At 40.3% G+C, this 15,506-nt stretch overlaps 1 protein-coding gene across 10 annotated transcripts in view; it reads left to right on the top strand.

Annotated features, from left to right (window-relative positions):
• Positions 1-15,506, top strand: part of cnot1 (CCR4-NOT transcription complex, subunit 1) — a 165,000-nt gene that overhangs the window by 16,384 nt on the left and 133,110 nt on the right. For all 10 annotated transcript variants that reach the window (XM_078400631.1, XM_078400630.1, XM_078400629.1 and 7 more), the window contains 4 exons: positions 2,714-2,821; positions 10,075-10,173; positions 14,531-14,599; positions 14,716-14,770. In XM_078400631.1, coding sequence (XP_078256757.1) covers positions 2,714-2,821; positions 10,075-10,173; positions 14,531-14,599; positions 14,716-14,770 — 331 coding nt within the window. The remainder of the gene's footprint in view (positions 1-2,713; positions 2,822-10,074; positions 10,174-14,530; positions 14,600-14,715; positions 14,771-15,506) is intronic.

The following is a 15,506-nucleotide window of genomic DNA, read 5'->3' as shown; positions in this document are numbered from 1 at the left end:
CCTTTGCCGATGTATGAGTCCAGCTAGTGGAGTGTTTCCTCCTTGATGCCATTTGATTTCAGTTTTGTCAGGGCTGAGTATTTGGTCAAATGATGTCTTGACGCCAGGGAAAGACGGCACAGTCACACTTGCCTCACTTCTTAAATTCAGTCATTTTATCTATGTATGTATAAATGCTATGACGAGTGCTGGGAATCAGTAAACAGTTTATTGGTGAACAAGTGGTCTGTAATTGAGTTTGACGATTCGAAGGGTTGCCTACTTCTTACCTGTCCACCTTAACAACAGGATGATATTTTTGTCTACTCATGTGGTTTTTGCCGTGCCTAAATCGATATTTTGGTCATGCAGGTCTTGGTAATTTTCAGTTCATTAATTGCATTCACTAGGATTGTCAGATTACTGGTGAATGTTTAAAAAAAATTGAATGCCAGAACTATTTAGGACATGCCCTCAAGTTTGATTCTTTTCACAGCAGTTTTTAAAAATCAGTCCATTTAAAATGATTTTTATTTTCTTGGATACTTTGTCAGTTTAAGTGTGCAAACAATAGTGAACCCATTGCGGATGATTCTTGCACAAATGATGGGCAGTGAAAATTGGAAACGTGCATTGCAAGCCTGTCAGATGTGAGATCTCAGCTGAACCATGGCCTGAAGCAAAAGGTTTTCTTGATGAAGGTGGCACTGAAGACAAAGATTAAAAAATCACCTTGAGGGAAGAGGTTTCCTTACTCCAGAGAACATGATCTGTTGCAACATAGGGTTTTGGAAGTAGTTGTATAATGTCGTTTTTTACATTATAAATAAATTCAATTCAATGCTAAATATAATCAAGAAAGGTATTTGGTCAAATTATTCACTTATTTGGGTGCAAAAGGGGAAATTTCCAAGCATCTAGAATAGTTTAAAGTTTTTTAGATGCAGCTTTGCTGTTTTTAATTTGGTTTCATGTTGACATTCATGCTGATATTATTGTGAGCTCACGTCATCCACTTTTTATTTAATCGGTACTAATGTCTAGATTAGTGTTCAGCCTATACTTGAGTAGTTATTTGTAAACCTGAAATTGGACATTTCTTTGAAGCAAATAGGTTTTATTATCAGCAATGGTGAAAAGAAGGTTGGAGGGAGGGAATTAAAGTGGGGTGGTTTTGGGTAATAGCATAATTAATTACAGTTTGTGGTTGATTTGTTAAGAACTTATCTAAATATTTTCATGATAGAATTGGTGCTTCATGGTTGATTACCTGATCAGAGTTATCTTCTGAGTGATGTTGGATTGCAGCTCGGGTCTTGCTTAATAAATTGTTCTATATTTTCTTTTTCAAGTATGCTATCTCAGTAAGCTAGATGCAAATATAAAATTAACCCAAGACATTCCAATTGGGGTGCATATACAGAGAAGTAGCATTGTAATGTTACACGTCTTCAGACTCTGAAAAAGAGTACTCGAAATGTCAACCATTCCTTCTCTCCAGAGATGCTGCCTGTCCCGCTGAGCTATTCCAGCTTTTTTTGTGTCTATCTGGTTTAAACCAGCATCTGCAGTTCCTTCCTACACATTGTAATGTTATAGTTACATCTCAAAGCAGAAAATCTTAGTCCTGTCAGTATACAAAGTCTCATCTGCATCATCAGTAAGACTTCTGGGAGCAAAGAACACCCTGAGAAAAATGAGCCTTCAGTGCAGGCCAGAATTTTTTTTTCTTCTGTTTTCATCTGGTTATTGATTAAAGTACTATTAATGGCTTTTAATTGGTTGATAAAATATTTGCACGCTCATGCTTCTTGAATGTTACACGTTGATCTATGTTCATGCTCCCAGGTAATAACGTCAAGAAATGTAACAAATCTTGCAGTACAGTTAAAATGGCAGCCCACCAGGGAAGGTAACTGTCATGTGCTGAGTTGGTTACCTAGGACCTCTCCTAACCTAAATATCAAATTTATTACATCAATACGTTTGAAAGTGGTTTAGATTGGTATTTTTCTTTGTAAAGAATTCCTTGTTTTGTGCATCTATAGAACAATATTTTCTGAAATACTTCTTGAATCTCGTTCTGGTCAAAATTATGAGTTTGAGTTTTTTGGGGAATCGTTAAATAATTTAACAACTTTTAGTTTCTGTTTGATGCTTGTAATTATAATTTTATATCCACTATAAGGAAGGTAATATAACAACATTTAGAAAACATTAAGAGAAGTACATGGATAGGAAAGGTTTAGAGGGTAATTTGGCAAATGCACGCAGATGGGACTAGTACGGATGGGACATTTTGGTTGGAATGGGCAAGTTGGCCCAACGTTTCCATGCTGTGTGACTATGACTAATTTGTAACCTCATCACCTTTCTTAAGTGGAATTTGTCTGGTGTTGCTTTGCCTTTGACTTTTTTTTAGGGTCTTAATTTGTAAGCTCAAGTTGGACAAAGTGTTCAGTGGAGTCAGATTCATGCTTGCAACTTAAAAACAAACCCATTCTTCATCCAAGCCTGCAGAATTTGAATCCCGTTAATGTCGTGGAGATATAAAGACTGAGCTATTTCCTAGGTTGTTTAGAAATACATAAGTTCCAGTGTATATGCTGAATAAGGCAAAGCCATTTATAGGTGTGTAAATTTGTCTTTATGAAAAAGACATATTAAGTGTATACACAGTTCCTAATTTCCTTAGAACAGAATACTTAAGTTAATGTGCCCTTTTCACTTGCAGATTGTGAGCAGGCACGGCCCCGAGGCAGACAGATATTTGTTACGCTGTCTATTCTCTCATGTGGATTTCAGCGGCGATGGTAAAAGTAGCGGAAAAGATTTCCATCAGGTATTTAATTATTTTTTTTCAAGTGGATGTATTTTGAAGAGCAGGAGCAGGATTTATAACATATAACATATATATAACATATAACAACTACAGCATGGAAACAGGCCTGTCCGGCCCTACCAGTCCACGCCGACCATTCTCCCTGACCTAGTCTCATCTACCTGCACTCAGACCATAACCCTCCATGGGCTGTGTGCATCTGTTCTGTCCTTCAGTAGGATGTGGGCATCACATTCTTCTACTCATCCTGTTTCTCTTGATTCATTTAATATGATTTATAGTTTTGTCTTAAGTATTCTCACAGTCTGAGCCTCCACAGTCCTCTTGGTGTATACGTCCAAAGACACATTTCCTGAGTACAAAAATTCTATTTTGTTTGTTCATGAATGGCCAAATCCTTTGAGTTTGAATGTTGGTTCTATAATTTTATATATTTCAATAACATTGCCTCGCAATCTTAACTTAATAGTTATAGGCTGGGCCTGTGTAATCTTTACTCCAATGGAAAATAACCCATTTCTGGAGATGAAGATTGTCTATTAGTTATTTGTGTGCAAGCCACCCAGTTCCTGTTCAACACTAACACCTCACCATTAAAAAAAAATACTCTGCTCTTCTATTTCACAAAAGATTGTGTTAATTGGCTTTTCTTCTGCCACTTTTCTTCCTGCTTGTTTATTGCCTTTTGTACTATTCAGACAATAAAGAGAACAATGAGAAAAACTTTCTATGTTTTCTAGCTATAAATTGGACCTTGAACAAAGGGAGGTATAATGGGCAATTGCAACAAAACTGGTCCAATTGTAACTGGCAAAAACACCTGGCACATTTGTTAAGCTGCCTGTGATTTTTGGAGGGAAGGACTTAAAAAGTTCCTTTCAAAGGATAGAATCTCTTGTAGTCTTAATATCAAAACTACTGGTTCAGTAGCCTGAGAACTGTAATACAAACTAGACTACTTTCCATTTTCCTAAATGAAATAGAAGTCTTACAAGGATGTTAATGGGAATGGAGGGATTGAGTGGTAAGGAGATGCTGGCTGGCTGGTGCTTTTTACTTTGGAGCATAGGACGCTGAGGGATGATCTTATAGAGCGATACAAAATCATGAGGGACGTCAATGAGACTCACACTCTCCCTATCGCGTGCCATCCCTCTCTTTTCACATATCTGTGTACTTTTAGAATGCTTATTTCCCATTAATCACTTCAATATTTTAATCCTCGATCCTTTGAACTCCGAAACGTGCTGATTCTTCCGCTTGCAACTCTTTTAAATAACAAAATACCTTTCTGTCATTTTTAATTTTCGATGTTAGCCAAAACTAGGGACTGCCATTTCTGCTTTGCTTTGTGCCTTAGTCACAATTATGTTAATTGGCCATTGCTTGTTGATTGTCATGCATTTTTGAAGAATGCTAAATTTCATGAATATTAAGTCATCTGTATTAATTGTGCAGTAATGGTTCTAAAGTAGTTTGGTCCCTATTTGGTTTCTCAGCACATTGATAGAAACATAGAAAATAGTTTCAGGAGTAGACCATTTGGACCTTTGAGCCAGCACCACCACTCAATATGATCATGGCTGATCATCCAAAATCAGTACCTCATACCTGCTTTCTCCCCATTTCCCTTGATTCTGTTAGCCATAAGACCTATATCTAATTCTCTTGAAAACATCCAGTGAATTGATCTCCACCGCCTTCTGCGGCAGAGAATTCCACAGATTCACTACTATCTTGGTGAAAAGGTTTTCTTTATCTCAGTCCTAAATAGTCTACCCTTTATTCTTACACTGTGACCCCTGGTTCTGGACTCCCCCAACATCGGGAACATTTTTCCTGCATCTAGCCTGTCCAATCCCTTAGGAATGAAGGATGAGAAGGGATCTTAGGGAAACATATAAAATTCTTGTGAATATAAGCTTAGTTGATCCATTCTTTCATCATATGTCAGTCCCGCCTTCCCGGGAATTAACCTCTTGAACCTATGTGGCACTCTCTCAATAGCACGAATGCCTCAAATTAGGAGACCAAAACTGCACATACTACTCCAGGTGTGGTTTCACCAGGGCCCTGTACATCTGCAGTAGGACCCCCTTGCTCCTATACTCAAATCCCCTCGCTATGAAGGCCAACATGCCATTTGCTTTCTTCACTGCCTGCTGTACCTGCATGCTTACTTTCAGTGACTGATGTACAAGGACCTCTAAGTCTTGTTGCACCTCCCCATTTCCTAATCTGACACCATTCAGATAATAATCTGCCACCTAGTTCTTGCCACCAAAGTGGATCCAGTAAACCATCTTATATGTACTCCATGAATTCATCCTCATTATCACTGCCAATTTGGTTTATCTAGTCAACATATTAGTCTCCCAAAATTATTGTACATGCACCCTCTAATTTCCTGACTATGCTTTGCATTGCCATTATAGTCTTGAGTTGTACAACTCTCCTGGCAAGGTTTTTAGTTCTTGCTGTTTTGTAGCTCCATCAAACTAATTTTGTGTAGTTGGAAAATCAAGGCCTTCAGAGCGAGGGGATTTGAGTATAGGAGCAAGGGGGTCCTACTTTCTCTGTCTTTGCTTATCTCATTCTTTAGAAATGCTCTGTCTTCTATTGATCCCAATTTAAGTTTATTTCTAATTCCTAACCTATAACTCCTGGGTGACTCTCAATCATATCTATACATTGGTCAAGGCTATTAAATTGTACCCATTTATTTCAAATTGGGATTAATTGATCTTGTATATTATCATCCATTTTGTCTTGACTAATATTTAATACTTGTCTCCCATTCCTCCTGCCCCACCTTAAAGAATTGGGCAGATTATAATTATCTAGCTCTGGTACTAGCTCCTTCATCTTACTGACATTGAGGGAGACGTTGCTGACACCATGTTGGTAAATTCTCCATCTCCTTCCTATACACTGTCTCATCATTGTTCGTAATCTGGCGCACCAAAGTGGTGTCATCTGCAAACTTAGAGGGAATGAGAACCAAATTTGGCACCTCAGTTGTGAGTATATAAGGAGTGTAGTAGGTGTTTGATTAGTAAATTTGCAGATGGCACTAAAATAAATACTATCATTCGGCCCTTCAAGCCAGCACTGCCATTCAATATGATCATGGCTGATCATCCAAAATCAGTACTCCTTTCCTGCTTTCTCCCCATATCCCTTGATTCCATTTGCCCTAAGAGTTATATCTAACTCTCTCTTGAACACATCAAGAATACATCAAATATATGTTGCATTGCACTGTGACTCTAATGTGCTTTGGAACTGCCAAAAATTGTTTGCTTTTCTTATGGTGGCTGCTGGAAGTACTGTTAAAACTATAAGCAGTCCTTAAAGCTGCTCTGACAATCAATAAAAACTTGGATGATCTTCTGAAGTGGTCCTGGTTTCCCCACTTATTCAGATAACCTGTTGTTGCTTTAATGTCCATAAATATTCTGCATTCAGTATTGACCAAGCAGCCCTCTGGGTTAGGGAATTCAAACCATTTAGTCTTTTAAGACATGCAAACTTTCCTCATCCTGGTCCTAAATGTTCAATTCAGAGATGGATCTCAGTATTTTTCCCCCAGAAAGGAATAAAGGATCATTATTCCCTTTGAATTTTACGGTTTGCTTCTTATAATGAGACCAAAAGAATGGCACAAGGATGCAGCTAGTAGAGCTGCTGCCATACAGCTCCAGCAACCCAGGTCTGATCCTGACCTTCTGGTGGTGTTTGTGTGGACTTTCCATGCTCTTTGTGTGACTACGTAGGGTTCCTCTGTGTGCTCCAGTTTCTGTTCACATCCCAAAGGTCCTACTACATCCTTAATCTACCTGATTCAACTTCTGCACATCGGCAGGACAAAGTGCAGGGTCGGCGATCGTTTCGTTGAGCACCTCCGCTCAGTCCGCCTAAAACTACCTGATCTCCCGGTTGCTCAGCACTTTAACTCCCCCTCCCATTCCCAATCTGACCGTTCTGTCCTGGGCTTCCTCCATTGCCAGAGTGAGGCTCAGCACAAATTGGAGGAACAGCGCCTCATATTTCGCCTGGGTAGCTTACACCCCAGCGGTATGAACATTAACTTCTCTAACTACAAATAGCCCTTGTTTTCCCTCTCTCTCCATCCCCTCCCCTTCCCAGTTCTCCCACCAGTCTTACTGTCTCTGACTACATTCTATCTCTGTACCGCCAATTCCCCTGACATCAGTCTGAAGAAGGGTCTCGACCCGAAACGTCACCCATTCTCTCCAGAGATGCTGCCTGTCCCGCTGTGATGCTCTGGCATTTTGTGTCTACCTTCCAAAGGTATGTGGGTTGATAGGTTAAATTGGGCACTGTAAATTGTCTCCAATGTCGTTGTAGGGTCTGTGGGGAGTTGATGGGTATGTGGGGAGAGTAAAACAGGTTATGGTGGGATCAGTGTAAAAGCAGACCCTTAATGTTGGTATGGACTCTAGTCCGAATAGTCTGTTTCCATGCTCTCTCGCCCTATGAGAACTCCACATGTAATCTCACTAATTCCTAAATAATTAAAGCAAGACATCCTTGCCTTGTATTCTGTATCCGTTGTAATAAAGACGAGCATAAATATTATTTATTTCTAATTTCTTGCAATAACCAGGTTAATTAGTGTAGGAAAATAACTGCAGATGCTGGTACAAATCGAAGGTATCACTAAATGCTGGAGTAACTCAGCAGGTCAAGCAGCATCTAGGAGAAAGGAATGGGTGACGTTTCGGGTCGAGATCCTTCTTCAGACTTCATTAACTTCAAGTTAATTGTTTTATTTATGTACTAAATTTCCAACTTCACCTGCATTTCAGTGTTTATTCGTGCTGTGGCCATTCAAATCAAATATTTGCATTCTTCCTTTGGAATAGATAAATTTCACTTCTGCATCTAATTCTCATCTTGCCCAATGGTTTATCCAGGCTATAGCTCTTGTGGTTTCTTTGTATCCTTTTCCAAGTTTACCTTGGATCATCAACAAATCTTGATACATTATGGTCTATTCCTTTGTCTGCATTATTGATGCACCTTGGAAGTAGTTGAGGCCCAGGCAAGTTCTACCAAAGTGCTCTAAAGATTGTGCCCTGCTTTTTTAAAAAAAATGATTTGCTTATTCTGGTACTTTACCCAGTCTGCTGTCTCTGATCCTTGGTCCATGCTAATAGATCACAAATGGTTGACCACGTTTGATTGTATAGTTTTGGGTGCCCTAAAAATGTGAAAGCAGCTAATTCGGCAGGGTTCAAGGAACATTTCCCATACTGTTTCAACAAATTCCTGGATCTCAGTTTTAAAATGGCAAATTTAATTTACACTGACATCTGTTACTTTCAAAAGCGAATGAATGTTGTCATTCATTGAACAGAACCACTGAAACTTGCTTTTAAGGGTGTTATGAGCAAATATTTCCAACAGCTTAACTGCTCATGGCAGAGAAAATGCAGAAACAGTTTTCTAACTTACTGTGCTATCCCATCATATGGTGATTGATAGGGTAACACATTGTATCGCAGTTGTTTTTTACTTTCAAAGAAATTCTATTTGCTTCTAAGGGACATAATATTTTTAGTTGCCAGTACATTGCAGCCAAGATATATTACAACCCACTTTTTAATTGAATATCTTTGAAAATACGTTCCTATCAGAAAGATCTAATAAAATCAGACTTAATTTTAATCGTGAATTTCTATTTTTACTGTGAGGTATTGTAGTCAGAGTATGGATGTAACCGCAAGGCGTATTTGCAAATTTTTGTATTCCCAAATTTTCATAATCGGTTTAATGTTAGCTGTTATACTTAGCTTAGCCAACTTGATGTACAGTTCTCCTCGGAGTAATTGACTTTATAGTTTAAATATCACGTTGGTTTTCTAAACTAACCTGGTAGAGGGTTCAGGCCAGAGAGAGGATAAGAATCATTAATTCCCTTTTTGATTTCTGCCCTGTGGAGTCAGGACAAAATGGTGCTGCTTTTACTGTGAAATGTGCTGTACTGTTCTTTGCTCCAAACTGTCCTCACCAATTTAATATGTGTAGGAAGGAACCGAGGATGCTAGTTTACACCAAAGATAGAGACACAATGCTGGAGTAACGGTCAGGCAGCATCTTTGGAGAAAAGGAATAGATGACATTTCGGGTTGAGACCCTTCTTCAGGCCGAAGAAACGTCTCAACCTGAAACACCATCCAGGCTATTTAAGCTATAGCCTGGATAAGCCATTGGGCAAGATGAGAATTAGTTACTCCAGTTATTACTCCAGCATTTCATATCTGTCATCAATTTAATCTTCATCTATCTTCAGTGAAACTCTGCAGCATTCCCTGAAAAGTATTCTCCTTAAGATGCAATGCTTTTTTTTCTTCCTTCCACCCTAAATATAAATCTGACGGATTGTGTGAGAACCACATTCAAGCAAATCTACCTTCAAGTGAATCTGAATTATTTTTGTTGCCAGTTTCCACAATGATGTTTATTGCAGAATACAATTTTCAGAGTTGGATTACAATTTACTGTTATATAATGGTGTTAATCAGAGTTGACTGTACAAGAATAAAAATGCAAAACAAAAGATGCTTAGCCTTTTATCAAGAGAAACTATATAACTCTGCAATATTCAGTAAACATATTGGGAGCTTTGCTGGGCTCTGTGGTAAGTTAACAGTGCAAAGCTAAGGTTTGAACTTATTTTGTGCAGTGAGATTCATCCAGACTTATCCAAATAAGTTGACCATAAGTACTATGGTGTATTAAATGTTGAAAAACATTGGATTTTCCAATTTTAGGTAACTACATAAAACCCTACCCCCACCCCCCATTCCGTCCTGTGCCCAACTGGGAATTGCACCTTCCACCTGCATTCCTTCCTCTAATTTTCAACTTCATACCTTTTGTGTCTCACCTGTTTTTTTCATCTCTATCCTTTGTCCACAATCTGCCTATCACCCCCCCCCCCCTCACCTGTATTAACCTATTACCTGCCAGGCCTTGTCCCTCACCTCCTCTCTCCCAGCTTTCTATCCCCCCCTTCCCCCCCCCCCCCCCCCCACCTCCTGAAGTCCAAACCCTAATCACCATCTATCCATGCTCTCTAGAGATGCTGCCAGACCTGCTTAGCTGTTCCAGCACTTTGTCTTTTTTTAAAACTATTGTGTATGAGTTGTTTCAATGTTTATTACTTGGGTACATTTAGTGTGTCTTGAATTATTCTGACCATTTTCAAAAAACTATTATTGCAGACGCAATTTCTGATTCAGGAGTGTGCGTCGCTGATTACCAAGCCAAACTTTATCTCGACGCTGTGCTACGCCATTGACAATCCATTGCACTATCAGAAGGTAGGCACTGGTTACAACAGCGTACTTTCGGATGTGTTGATTTGAATCTCTCATACCTGTAAATGAAAAAATTCTTATCAATGTACTTTGAAAGTTGTAGAATGGAGTGTTTATTAGGATTTAAAATTTAATTGAATTTTACCTGCTGCATTGAATTCAGCACTGTTCATTAGTAGACTGAAAAAGGATTTTCATTAAACTTTCATTAAACTTGCTAATTTAAGTTTGATTTACTTGTGTTGTAGTTTTGCAAATTATGGATTTATCATTTATCCAAGAATTGTCTTTAATATACAAGCCTCATTGCAGTGGATTCAATTCTGGTTGTCACCAGATATCACATTCCAGCGGCATTACGTAATATTTTGAGATAGGAACTCCAATTTTCTTTGACTATTAGAAAATATAAAACATAGGGGAAAACCACAAAGCCCATGTCTGTGCTTCTTGGTCCTTTTCTTTATTACAGGAAAGTTGTAATAGCTGCACACTGCCTGTCTTGCAGTTTCTCGTGTATATATATATATATATATATATATATATATATATACACACACACACATATATAGATTATAATTGACTTTAGAAAAACCGGTGGAGATTACGACCCACTCTACATCAATGGGGTCTGTGTGGAAAGGGTACCAGCTTTCAGGTTCCTGGGTACGCACATCGCAGAGGATCTTACCTGGTCTACCAACACCATCACCACAGTAAAGAAGGCACAGCAGAGACTCCACTTCCTGAGGATCCTCAGGAAAACCAACCTGCAGGAGAAGCTCATGTTGTCCTTCTATCGCTGCTCCATCGAGAGTGTGCTGGCATACTGTATAACCACATGGTATGCCAGCTGCTCAGAAAAGGACAGGAAGGCCCTTCAGAGGGTCATCACGACGGCCCAGAAGATCATCGGCTGCTCACTGCCCTCCCTGGAGCACCTGTTCAGCCTACGCTGCCTCAGTAGAGCAGGCAAAATAATAAAAGATCCATCCCACCCCGGCCACCGTCTGTTTGTTCATCTGCCCTCTGGTCGACGTTTCAGGTCGATCAAATCCCGAACAAACAGACTTAAGAACAGTTTTTACCCCAGGGCCATACGAGAACTGAACACTACCTTTGCAATAGGCAACACCGTTAAAAAATCTTGTACTTAATATAATTGTATTTTATTGTATTTATGTATTTATTTGTTTTTGCATTTATTGCATATATGTTTGTACGCACCGTCAGGATTGGCTATTTTTTTAATTTCGTTGTACTCGTTGCAATGACAATAAATGAATATTATTATTATTATTATTATTATATAGATATATATATATATATATATAATATATATATATATATGAATGAAACTCGTATATATATATATATGAATGAAACTCACTCACGTGTGGCTTCGCCTAACGGCTGCGGCTCTCTGGCAGTCTGTGTACTTTTTTGTTTGTGTGTCGGTGTTGGGATGGTTTTTGTTTCTGTTTTTGGCTGTGTATGTGGGGTGGGGCGGGGGGGAAACCTTTCTTTTATTAGGTCTCTTCCCCGGGGCGCGGCTCGGCCGCGGGGCCTTCCATCGCCCGCGGGGCCTTCTATCGCCTGGCGTGGCTCGGCCGCCGGACTTAGCATCGCCGGCGCGGCTCGGCCGCGGGGACCTAACTGTGCCCGGTGCGGCTCGGCCGCGGGGCCTTCCATCGCCCGGTACGGCCGCGGGACGTCTCAGCGCTCGGTGCGGCTCGGCCGCAGGGCCTTCCATAGCCCGGCGCGGTTCGGCCACGGGATGGTTCAGCGCCCGGCGCGGCCCCGGGGCCTTTCATCGATCGGTGCGGCTTGGCCGCGGGATGTTTCAGCGCTCGGTGCGGCTCGGCCGCGGGGGCTGTGCGTGTCGGTCGCTTCGTTAGGGGTCGAGCTGCCTGTCCGTGGGCGTGGGGGGAAGAGAGTGGAAGTTTTGTTGCCTTCCATCACAGTGAGGGTGTGTTTGGAGTCACTGATGGATGTTTGTCTTGGGGTCGTGTGTCCTGTGTACTTTTTTCTTTTTTTTGTTGTGTTTTGTGACTGCTGTAATTTCGTTCGGTACACCCTCTCCCCTTCCCTGTCCCCCTCCACGAGGAATGGGCCCAACGGGTTCACTTGGTCTAGTTGTCTCTAAAACTTCACTTTTCTGCATCCTTTTGCAGTCTGTCACCTTGTGTGGCTCTGCCTCATTCTTGCTGAGTTGGTCTTTGAGTTATAGCTTCAAATCCTGATTTATTACCAATGCATTGTCAAAATTATTGTTGAGTAGAGCGATTCTGTCTGTTATCTCTAACATTGGTAACTCTTGTAAGGTTTATTCTGATAGGTGTATAAATCTGTAACTGAAGCGGTAACTTGAAACAAATCATTGGTATTCATTCATTTATGTCCAGTATGGCACCCTTGCAAGTCATGCTTTCAAAATGAGAGAATGCTGATGTTTGAAAGTATTTGCAGGAGTTCAGGAATTCCGTTTGAACTATCTTTATGGTGTGTTGGCATTCATAGTAAGTGGATTTGAATGCATGTACAGTTACACAAAGCCTTGTTGAGATCACACTTAATATAGTTTTGATCTTGCCTAAAAATGAACATTCACCAAGTGCTAGAAGAATTGGTGGGGATCTAATTGAAGGTAAGAAAACTATGACAGGCATAGACAGTCTGTGAGGAAAACAAATTCCTCTGGCAGAGATGAACAGAACATGGTGTCACAATCTCAGGTTATATTGCAAGAGATTTGGATTGAAGTGATCCTGTGGAATTTGCAACTGCATGGGGTTGTAAAAAGAGGTTGACATTTCAACACAAGTCATCAAATGGTGTAGGGAAAGATGGGACTGTGGCATTGGGGACAGTCACAATCATATTGAATGGCAAAATAGCTCTAAGGGAAGAGTGAGCTCCTTTTTACTGTTTCTGAAATGATGCCCAAGTCACATTCTTGTGCCAGGTGTGAATATGAAAAAAAATTAACTCCTGTTGCGGATTTTGGGTTGGGCTAAGGCCAACCCAACATCCGACTGGCTGACGGTATGCAAGATGTTTGGGTCAGTCAAAGCCTTGGTTGAATTCGAAGAGATGGATTTATGAAATGGAAGCCATAGAAACATAGAAAATAGATGCAGGAGGAGGCCATTTGGCCCTTTGAGCCATTCATTGTGATCATGGCTGATCATCCACAATCAGTAACCTATGCCTGCCTTCTCCCCATATCCCTTGATTCTCTTAGCCCCTAGAGCTCCATCTAACTCTCTTTTAAATTCATCCAGTGAATTGACCTCCACCGCCTTCTGTGGCAGAGAATTCCACAAATTCACAACTCTCTGGGTGAAAAAGTTTCTTCTCACCTCAGTTTTAAATGGCCTCCCCTTTATTCTTAGACTATGGCCCCTGGTTCTGGACTCCTCCAACATTGAGAACATTTTTTCTGCATCTAGCTGGTCCAGTCCTTTTATAATTTTATACCCCTCTATAAGATCCACTCTCATTATTCTAAACTCCAGTGAGTACACGCCTAGTCTTTCCAATCTTTCCTCATATGACAGTCCGCCCCCCCCATCCCAGGGATTAACGTCGTGAGCCTATGCTGCACTGCCTCAATAGCAAGGATGTCCTTCCTTAAATTAGGAGACCAAAACTGCACACAATACCCCAGATGTGGTCTAACCAGTGTCCTATACAACTGCAGAAGGACCTCTGCTCCAATACTCAAATCCTCTTGTTATGAAGGCCATTAGCTTTCATCACTGCCAGCTGTAACAGCACGCTTACTTTCAGTGACTGGTGTACAAGGACACCCAGGTCTCGTTGCACTTCCCCATTACCTAATCTGACACAATTGAGATAATAATTTGCCTCCTTGTTTTTGCCGCCAAAGTGGATAACCTCACATTTATCTACATTATACTGAATCTGCCCACTCACTCAACCTGTCCGAGTCACCCTGCAACCTCCTGACATCCTCTTCGCAGTTCACACTGCCACCCAGCTTTGTGTCATCTGCAAATTTACTAGTGTTACTTCTAATTCCATCATCCAAATCATTAATATATATTGTAAATAGTTGCGGCCACAGCACCGAGCCTTGCGGCGCTCCACTCGCCACTGCCTACCATTCCGAAAAGGACCCGTTTATTCCTACTCTTTGATATTATTTAAAACTGAGATTGATAGGCATCTAGACATCTGAAGAATCAAGGGAAAGGTTTTTGTCTTACATCTTGAAGCTTTCTGTTTTCCATTTGCTGATTCAGATGCAATTTTCATTGGATTTTGTTTTTAAATTTCTAATTTAGATTTAAATTTCTTATCCTATACAACCCAAGTTTCTATTTCTACTTTACAGAGTCTGAAACCATCACCCCACCTGTTTACTCAACTTAGTAAAGTGCTCAAGTTAAGCAAAGTCCAAGAGGTAAGATAATATGGTAATATATTGCTGTTCTGTAGGCTTGAATCTTGCTTCTCTCCGATTAAAATTTATTCCCACCATAGACAGTCTGGTTTGATTTATGGACTACTGTGTTTCAGGTTATCTTTGGCCTCGCCTTGCTGAATTCTTCTAGCTCAGATCTGCGAGCGTTTGGTGAGTGTTTTCTTTATGTAAAATATTTTGAAAGCATAAAAACTAATAATTATATTCAATCGTTTAATGGATCTGGATTATTGGGTTAATAACAATTATCTTTCCCACTTTTTCCTTCAGCTGAACTTAATAGTTTTCTATAGAATATCAATCACATAGTGTTCATAGTGTGGTGCACATGTAACACGCATTGTCAGAATTGTTCAAAAATGCTTGGAGTATGTTGGAAATATTTGTTTAAAAACTACAACAGCAGTACCATTTAGAAACTTAAAAGCAATGAAGTTGTATGGCAAGAACCGGTAGTTGATTAAACTTAATATAAGGCTCTCCCAGACAAAAATTGAACTTTCCTTTGGTGTTGGCATGTGCTTAGGATTGTTTGCTTAACTGCTTTTGAACAGTTTGGTCTTGTGAAATAACTTGGAAATGCTCAGTGTAAGAAAATAACTGCAGATGCTGGTACAAATCGAAGGTATTTGTTTCACAAAATGCTGGAGTAACTCAGTAGGTCAGGCAGCATCTCGGGAGAGAAGGAATGGGTGACGTTTCGGGTCGAGACCCTTCTTCAGACTGATGTCAGGGGGGGGCGGGAGAAAGGAAGGATATAGGTGGAGACAGGAAGATAGAGAGAGAACTGGGAAGGGGAGTGGAAGAGAGGGACAGAGAAACTATCTAAAGTTGGAGAAGTCAGTGTTCATACCGCTGGGCTGCAAGCTGCCCAAGCGAAATATGA

Source organism: Rhinoraja longicauda, chromosome 6 (genome assembly GCF_053455715.1).
Source record: "Rhinoraja longicauda isolate Sanriku21f chromosome 6, sRhiLon1.1, whole genome shotgun sequence".
Taxonomy (NCBI): Eukaryota; Metazoa; Chordata; class Chondrichthyes; order Rajiformes; family Arhynchobatidae; genus Rhinoraja; species Rhinoraja longicauda.
The sequence above is the reverse complement of the archived record's forward strand: the minus strand, read 5'-3'. Positions and strand labels throughout refer to the sequence as shown.